This window comes from Rhamphochromis longiceps, linkage group LG8, assembly GCF_057381845.1.
Source record: "Rhamphochromis longiceps isolate RC_006_pf linkage group LG8, R_longiceps_female_GT1.1, whole genome shotgun sequence".
In the NCBI taxonomy this organism is placed as follows: Eukaryota; Metazoa; Chordata; class Actinopteri; order Cichliformes; family Cichlidae; genus Rhamphochromis; species Rhamphochromis longiceps.
The window spans coordinates 19151625-19160779 of NC_140564.1; the positions used below are offsets into that span (position 1 = coordinate 19151625).

Consider the following 9155-nt stretch of genomic DNA (forward strand, 5'->3'; position numbering starts at 1 on the left):
AAAGCTGATCCACCCGAGCTACAGTGCAGTTATGTTATAGTTGACTATAATGTTTTTTAAAATCAAAATACTTTAAAAAACAATTACCAATTTACATAAGTATTTTTTGAGATTATATGATAGAAAAACACTTTGTTGCAATAAATATACATCGATTAGTGTGCCATTACATCTAACAAATTCATGCATCGTCATAAACTTTATTCATTCAGTCAAAAATACATATGAGTGGGTGCTAGTTTATGCACTGTACCTTTAAAGACACCTTTAAAGACAAAAAGAGCAGAAGAGGAGATATTTTTAGTGTTAAACTAAAATGCAGTCTAGCAACATTTTCACTGAGAAGATAAAAAATCCAAGCTCAGGTGCAAACGTGGCTGAATTTCCAGAGTTAGTGCTGCCAGTGGAGTTGTTGCTGCGACACACAAAGCTGCTGTCTGTGTCGGTGCCACTAGAAGTAAAGCTCACAAAGCCCACATTGGCCCCCGCTACTTGATTTGTGATCCAAGTCTGGAATTCAGACACTCGAGCGTAGACCTCAGGGAAACCTGCCTGAGCACAAGGTACTCCAAAACTGGTAATACCAGCCTGGATCCACTTGGAACCCTGTTTGCACTGCAAGGGTCCACCTGAGTCTCCCTGAAAAGAGTAGGATAAAACACAAACATTAAGAAGGGGACTGAAACAGCATATTCTCAAAACTAAAAAAGCCTATATTTACATTATAGGGCTGAAATTGCAAAAATAAATAAATAAATAAATAAACGGGTTTTTCTGTAAGGGAGAATACATATTACAACAATTTGCTTTTGTTTTAACCTGGCATGCTCCTTTGTTCTGTTGCCCCGCACAAATCATTTGCTGAGTGATGTTCGCATCTTTTGCTGGGATATAATTGCAGCTGCACTGTTTGTTTCCAATAACAGGAATCTGAACTTCTTGGAGGGGTGCATTAGCTGGCAAAGTCTCTGTGAAAGGCAAAACATGAAATGAGTCCACTCTCGTCCAGTCTTACGAATTCAAAAGTATTTTCAATGGATATGTGCAAACGATAACACGAATGATGATGTGATTATTCAATATCTAAACCCCCACAAAAAACTGACATTCCCGTCAGCAACAAACAGTTTGTGCATCTGTCTAGCAGTTCAGGCACCAAAAAGTATTATGCGAATATGTGAACTGCGCACCTTGCAGGGTGAAAAACTTTAATAGCAACAACTTTTAAAGGAAGTAACAAAGAACGCGTTGTGTGTGACGTCTTCTTTTGCGCATGCGGGCCACTTTGAGGGCCATTTCAGGGGAAGTGGAAACACATGGAGAAACAGCTGACTGTAATAGACATAATGACACCACGGGGGAAGTCGAACAAAACACATTGAACATGAAAAATCCTGGCTTTTCAAAATAAAACAGGAAACATTGAGAGACATGACAAAACAAGCTTGACAATAAGAAACACACTGGGTCACAGACCCAGCCCCTGACAGTTGACATGCAAATACGAATTTAAGTGGCAAAGCGAGACTAGAAAAAACCTGATATGATGCTTCCACCTCCACCAGCTACACAGATTAAATAAAAATCTCACCATTCTCTCTGAGTTTGCCCCAGCCAGTGGCCCAGCAGGATGTGGAGTTGTAGAACTGACTGGAGCTACTTGCCAGGCAGATAGGTCTGATGTAGTCAGTGAAGTTGACAGGGCTGCTGAGCTTCATCAGGGCAATGTCGTTGTTCATGTAAGAATTGTTGTAGTTAGGGTGGACAAAGACCTGCGACACACTCTGTTTCACCTCATGAGTGTTAGGCCCAGCCTGAGTCTCTCTCCCGAAGTAGAGCGTCCATGCACTCAGTGAGTTTCTGTATTAAATGAATAATAATGAAATCAGTCCATGGATTTAGAATATTTTCTCAAACCTGTCATGACCTATTTTGTTGGCAATTGGTTTTTATTGTATTTAACCACTAGTGCAAACATACATCCATTATCTCATCCAATTCAGAGTCACATGAGCCTAATCCAGCTGTCATGGGGTAAAAGGCAGGGAACGCTGTGGGCAGGACAACCATTCACATGTACGGCCAAATTATAATGACCAATTAATCTAACTTCATGCATGTTTTTGAGCTGAGAGTAGACCCAAGTGCCACACAGACGGAGGCAGATGAGGCAGACTCCACACAGAAAGGCTTGAACCTGATTTGAACCCTTGACCTTCTCAGTGAATGGTGACAGCGGCAACACCGCAACTCCATGCTGCCCGATAGAAACATGTGTGCGAATTTACAAAAAAACAAAAAACCAGGTGTGACGACAGAAGCTTGTGCCCAATCAAAGTCAATCAAACCCAAGTGATGAACTAGATAAACAGTGTGTTTATGGGTCACCCTGACTTATACTAACTTCACAAACCACAGGGTCAGAAGCTAACTGTAAAAAAAACTTTCTACCTATGTAATCAAAACTTTTAACTATGCATATAAACCATCAATATTTCCCCAACTGAACTTGTACGTGTTGTGCAAACAAATAGAACTGCCACAGACCTTCCATAACCACTACTGAGTTAAATTATCTAACAAACACATTAATACAAAGTTATGAAACAGAAAAGTAGCTTATATGGGTGGTAATTTTGTGCAAAAAGTACTTTCTTTGCATGTATACACTGGTACATAGGGCCCAACGTAGTTTTTTGTGGATAGTAAGAATTGATATGAGTAAACATGTTTTCCTTGTTCCTTGTTAAATATAGTGGTTCTATTGTGTTTCTATTTATTTCTTCGGCCTCCTGTATCCTCCAGTTTCCCACATCAGGTTTATTGTTAATCTACAGATCTCAGTGTTTTTGTCTTTTGTTTTTCTGTTTAATTCTCATTTTTCTCCTTCACTAGTTTCACAGCTGTGTATAGAGCACAGGTGTTGAACTCCAGGCCTCGAGTGCCAGTGTCCAATTTTGGCCCAAATTGAAAGATCCAAACACAACACAACATGATCTTTGCATGATCCCTTTCAAATTTGGTTTTCTTGCAACTGTATAATTAAAACCAGCCCACACAGGGACAGTAACTTGTTATTTAAATTATTTACTGTCTATACTTGGCCACGTCTTGGTTTGAACATGAGACTTATATTTATAGAAGTCTATGTATGAGATCTATGTAGAGTGCATTGAGCTATCTTTAGACTGTAGATGTATCATGCAAGTTTAAAATGAAGAAACGCTTCATTTATGAGACAGTGTGTTATCAAAGTGTGTTACAACAAAGCAAAGTTACAAAGTAAAAGGTTAAAAAGTAATGCATCCCACTTATTACAGCGTCATTACAGCTGTGCAAAACATACTGTGGTCACATTCTGTAATACATTAATGTAGCACATTACTGCACTGAACTGACTAATCGGGTTACAGTTATGATTATGTGTTTAGTTGTGTTACCCAAGTTGCTCAGTTATCTGCATAATGTAGCCTAAGGTATATATTGGTTATTATGTGAAAATGTATATCAGGTCTTGTTATGGAGCGATGCAGAAGGAATGTAACAAGTAGTGTGACAATTTTTTTTTCAAGGGAGTAGTTAAGTAGTGTAATGCATTAGCTTTTTTTAAAAAGTAATGAGTAATGTCTAATAGATTACTTTTTTTAGTAACAACCACAATACTGGCTGTAAGAAACTGTCATAGACGTGGTAGTAAATCTGTAAATTTCAGTTCTCCAAATAAATAAATTGGCTCTATTGTATAATCATTTCTACCACATGGAAGCAGATACCATTCACGACTCACTTCCCCACTGTGGCATAACTTTTCAGCATATCCTTCTGCTTCCCTGCTTCTCTCTGACTTTCAAGTAAATGCTTTTACATAAGTAAGAATAAGCAATAAAACATACAATTAAAAGCCCTTATCTTGCAGTATGCTCATGTATCACCAAGACTGGAAAGACATGAAGCATATAAATAAGGAATTAGGAGACCTTTATTTGGGTCATTACAAACAGTGTATTGGGTCAACCTGTTTAAGTCAAAATTAATTCCTGGTGACTGATCTGACTGCTAATTAAGCAGATATGTTGCTAATTAGGCAGTAAAATGAGCCACTAAGTTTCAGTTAGGTGTTGACCTGGATATTTGCCTTCTGGCAGAAAGACTAGGAAATCCTTCGAGAGAGCAAAAAGACCAGTGTAGTGCAGGTTTTGCTGGATGAATGGGCCAGACACAAGACGTTCACCCAGAAGACAAAAGTCAAAACTGAATTCCCACTTGGGTTCATGTTAAGGGAAAGTAGGGCACTTTTATAAATGTAATGTAGAGGCTTTGTTGGATCAAATTACGCAAATTGCACAGAAATGCAAAAAAAAAAAATAAGTTTAAAAAGTCTAAAGAAAAAATTTAACTTATTTTACACATGACACAATCTTGTGTGAGTGAGTGAAACCCTTGCATTTGACCTACTTATGTACCAAGACTCACTTCCTTTACCACATGACTTTTGTATGTGCATTGTATCAAACACTGTGACAGAACTTACAGCGTGAAGGAACTGAAATAGATCGTGTGAGTTCCTGCCTCATAATACCCAGCAGTATTTACATAACAGCAAAGTCCATCCAGGAAAAAGAGCGTTTTTTTACAGGACTCTGCGCAGTCCTGTAAAACTTAGCACATCCCACTGACTGGATAGGAATTACAAGGATCAGTAGCAATAGGTGCTTATCTGATCATCAGGAGTTCTGATGTTCTGGCAATTTGCTGGTCTGGAGCATTCAGGTGTGCATTCACACGATGGCACAATCTATCCAGGATTGGATGTCCCAGCAAATGTTCACTTTAAAAAAGGGGTTAGATCTCAGGGTATAGAGGCCCGGGTAGCGTGCTAAATGTTAGAGCTCATCACGGTACAATTAAAAAAAGACTGAAGAAAGAAGAAAGAGCTGCCAGGAGAAAGCGTCTTCTCTCTAAGAAAGAAACAAAACAAAGCATGGAAACATTGTTCATGTTTGCAAAGTTTCATTTGAACAAACCACAAAACCTTTGCAAAGTTTCCTTTGAATCGATAAGATAAAAATGGAGAAAATGTGTCCATAATGTACACTTCCATGTATGGTAAAAAACAAACGCAGCATGTCAGCACACACACTTCTAACCACCAGTCGATCATGTGGTGTAGGCGTGACGATTTTAACACCCACAGGACCACAGCACCTTGCAGTCGGCCGTAAAGTATTCTGTACATATACATGCTTCAACAAGCTACTGAACTGGATTAATTAGGTCAATTCACCCTCACAGCATCAGGTTTAACTTAGCATGTTATTTTCACTAAAGTCAGGGTGACTAGTCTGAATGTGTGACCTTTAAATGTACTGTGTATGACACGACAGGAAGACATGCTAAGAGGATATTTCTTCATCCGTTGGCAGACGCCTGTCATGGTACAAAATTGTTATCACACAGGTTGACTATTGTGCAACAAGCAAAAGTTCAAGTTACAAGGAAAACATCTTAAGCGTGAAATTCTTGTTTATCAATCAGATGTCAAAGCAAAGCAGTGAAACATCACCAGGTTTGAGGATTAGATGTAAAGGAAAGAGCCACTTCTTGACAAAATTTTTTTACTGATTACATCTATAAAAGGTACCGCCAGCTAACACTGCTATCAGTGTTGACACCTTATCATTCTGTCTCAGGAACAAGCCTGTAGTCACACTTAGACAAACACTTCCTTCTGCACATTTATGGTTTGTGGCGGCAAGTTTGTAGAAAGAAAGTAGATCCTATATAAAGCACAAAATGTTTTTTGTTGCATCAGTTCATTACTATTGTTTGCTTGCCTGTTCAGCAGTTTAAGCACCAGAAGACGAGTGCCACTTAGCAACATTGTATTCAAGATAACATACAGGAAATAACTCATTTCAACATTTAGAGGTACAAATAGCACTGAAGGCCAGACGTAAATATGTTAATTTGATTTTGTATAGCCGTTCTTTTAATAGTTTATTAACATAAATATTTGTTCTGATGAGCTGGAATCACCATTATTCACTGAAGAAACACCTTCTGCGCAATAGTGAACTGGTTGAACTTGTATGTTAGTTATGCTAGTTATCTGTCACCAACAAATATTGATTTGTATCAGCTAACTTTATTAAAACTGCTCAGTGAACACGTCTATCAGGATATTTTAATCAACTTTTAATTCACATGCTTCACTTGTTTTTTGAGTCTCTCACTGATGTTTGGTTTCTTTGAGGTCTGCTGGGCAACATAAATAATCTGACGGCTTTTTTTTTGGTCTCTAAAATACTGAATTTGAACACAATGTTCCCACATAGACTTCCGGTAAAAACGTGCAATACAGAATGAAACAAAGAGTATATCTTACGTTATAATGCAGTGAGCTGCTGTGAGCACCCACTGGTCACTGATGAGGGTGCCTCCACAGATGTGAGATGATTGATAGTGTACGCTCACCTGCCAGGGCCATGACCCAGCTGGGGCATTCTGACCACCCACTATTCTTGTATTGAGAGGTGCCACCCCACAATCTGACAGAGCAAAGACAGCTGGGTGTCAGGTGATATGCAATAAAATTTCTCATGCTTGATTTTAGTCACACTGGAATATGAACATTCAGAGTATTTACACAGTTTTATGGTATATATGAAATGTGATGTGCTCACCCTGAGCCTTTGAGCCTGTAAGAATAAAAGAAGAAGTCACTAGAAATTATAACCTTTGTGAATGTTGCCATAAGTGTGTAACAACAGCCACATGGGGACACTAGAGTTACAGCTTTTTTCCCTTACTTTACCTTTTTTTCCTTAACTTTTCCGTAACTGTAAATACAGCTAAGTGGATCACATTTTACTCTCATTATTTCAAGTCAACAAATTTGACTTGATGCAGGCCGCACTGTATTTCTGTCGAATACATGAAAAACTTTCTGCATTGTGATGTTACATTGTGGTTTGTTCTGACACATTGAAGACTTGTTGTTACTAAGTTACTAAGCAAAAGGTTAACAAAAATAGTTTAAGCATTGCTGATAACCAACAGTACGTCTGTTTAGTGAAGCAGTATTGCTGTAATTCCTGTTTTCATAAAGTTCATACTGACAGCAGAGGGTTTGTTTTGCTTTACTTTCTCTTACATTTTTTACACAATACACTTCAATACAAAACCATCATTACCCGGATTCTCAAACATTGTACAAAATAGCTCTAACAAAACCAAAAAAGCTGTTAAAGATTAGGGCTCACCTTGCAGAGTGATGAGCGCACACACCAAGAGGATCCAGGCTGCCATCCTGTTCACTCACAGTAAAGTTGTATTTACAATAGGCAGAGGTGTCATTGTGATAGTTTTCTTTCACTGCCTATTCTAACCGGTTTGTCAACGTTCCAGCATAACTTAAGTGTCATGACTCTGTTTTCTGTTTGATAGTTTCCATTTGACTTTGTTATAGTTTTCAGTTTAAACTTTACCTTTGCTTTGCTTGGGTTTTTATTCTGATTTTGCATTCATCATATTCTTTGTTATTCTTTTTCCAGCCCTCCTACGATCCCGATGCCAAGTCTGTGTTTCTGTGTTTCTTCCATGTTTTGTCTTTGTGTTTACTTTGGCCTGTCAGGTTCACGTGTGTTAGCCTCAGTCTCAGTGTTGCCTGTTATAGTTTGATAGTCTCTTCTCCTGTGTGGGTTGTTTTTCAGTTTTGCTTCTTTCTTGCTCATTAATTGGTTCTGTTCACCTGTGCCTTCTTTTCCCCAGCTGTGTCTCTTAATCATGTCTATTTAAGTCCTCAGTTTCCCTCTGTTCTTTGTCACACCATTGTCATTCCCACCTTGTATGTGTGCCCTGTCTGCTCAGTAATCAGTAAGTTCTAATCACATGACAGAATGACGTGACCATAACATGATAATATAATGCTGAAATGGCTTCCCAGCCCACATGCTTTCACTTGGTTTCAGTCGCTTTTGCCATGATTAATAATTGATACTGTTTGAAATGTTAAGGACATTTTAGAAGGCATCCTCTATTTTTAAGCTGGCTATTTGATCTGAGTGCTTCATATCAGGTTGAGTTTTGTGTTCCACAGTTGTGTCGGTTTGAATCTGTTCTCCAATGTTTTTGAGCCAGCTTTCCCAGAAACTGTTTGTGCTGTCCCGCCTTCATCTATAGAAACTTTTTGTAATGTTTGACCAGTCGTCAACAAGACTGTTCATGCCTCCCAACCTGTGGCTGTGAAGACTGTTCGTCTTCCTGTGATCATCCCCGAGCATACCTGTCCACCTGTTCCTGTTCCCAGGGCGACTAAGGTCCAGCCATTTCCTGCACCCATACCAGTTCCTCAGGTGGGAACAGCTGATGTCCAGCCGTCACTTGGTTCGTCTGCCCTAACCTGGGCAGGTTTATATTATTGCTCAGGATGTCGGATGTTACCTATGTTAATAAAAACAAAATGTATACAGTTTTATATGCAAGGCAAGATGGTGAACAAACAATCCAGTTGGACTTCCACTAGGCTACTTAATAATGTAATGGTGCATGGTGTTGATGTGGGTATGGAATAAGACTGGGCTGACTATTAAAACCACATCACTTTAAAAAAATGAATGTATAAAGCCTGTCATGAAAGTGAAGCAGAGTGATTCCCATGTTGTGGGTGGTTACTCACCATCCTATGTACTCATATCTTCATGCTGCACAGGGTACGTGCCACAAGATGGACACAACAGACTTCAGTCTTGCTAGTAGCGGTGAACTTGATTAGGTGATGTGCAAAAAGAACTAGAGTCACATACAGTATTTTCTTGCTGAGGACTTCTCTGCACCCACACAACCACAAATATAAAATGTAATTACCTTATGAGCTTTATCCACAAAACAAATGTACAACTTTCAATCAAGAAATTGTTACATCTAAGTTCTTTTGGGTTACTTATACACAGCAGTCATGTCTGCATAAGCCTGAGTGAGAGCAGGAAAACAAAGACTATAATTTGCAGGGCAAATAAATGGAAGACATCAACAAGGGGTCGGTGTCTGTAGTTAAGACTTTCTGTACACACCACTGAGGTTAACTGGTTATAGTTTTCATATGTCCACAAGTCCACAGTGGCCTGTTTTGGTCTAGGTAATGTAAATTTTGTCAA

The 9155-nt window shown here is 38.9% G+C and overlaps 1 protein-coding gene across 1 annotated transcript; it reads right to left on the bottom strand.

Annotated features, from left to right (window-relative positions):
• Window positions 1–7308, bottom strand: LOC146663516 (chymotrypsin-like protease CTRL-1). Its single transcript, XM_085417376.1, has 6 exons — window positions 7263–7308; window positions 6684–6698; window positions 6386–6548; window positions 1592–1860; window positions 820–968; window positions 1–639 (listed from the first exon to the last, which is right to left on the bottom strand). Exons 1-6 carry the CDS (start codon window positions 7306–7308, stop codon window positions 307–309), a joined length of 975 nt encoding a protein of 324 aa, XP_085273502.1. The 3' UTR covers window positions 1–306.
• Window positions 7309–9155: the final 1847 nt, after the last annotated feature.

Coding starts and splice junctions, on each gene's coding strand:
- LOC146663516 (XM_085417376.1), bottom strand. CDS start 7,308: ATGGCAGCCTGGATCCTCTTGGTGTGTGCGCTCATCACTCTGCAAG. Junction 969..1,591: donor GGGCAAACTCAGAGAGAATG/GTGAGATTTTTA, acceptor TGCCTTTCACAG/AGACTTTGCCAGCTAATGCA. Junction 640..819: donor AGAACAAAGGAGCATGCCAG/GTTAAAACAAAA, acceptor TACTCTTTTCAG/GGAGACTCAGGTGGACCCTT.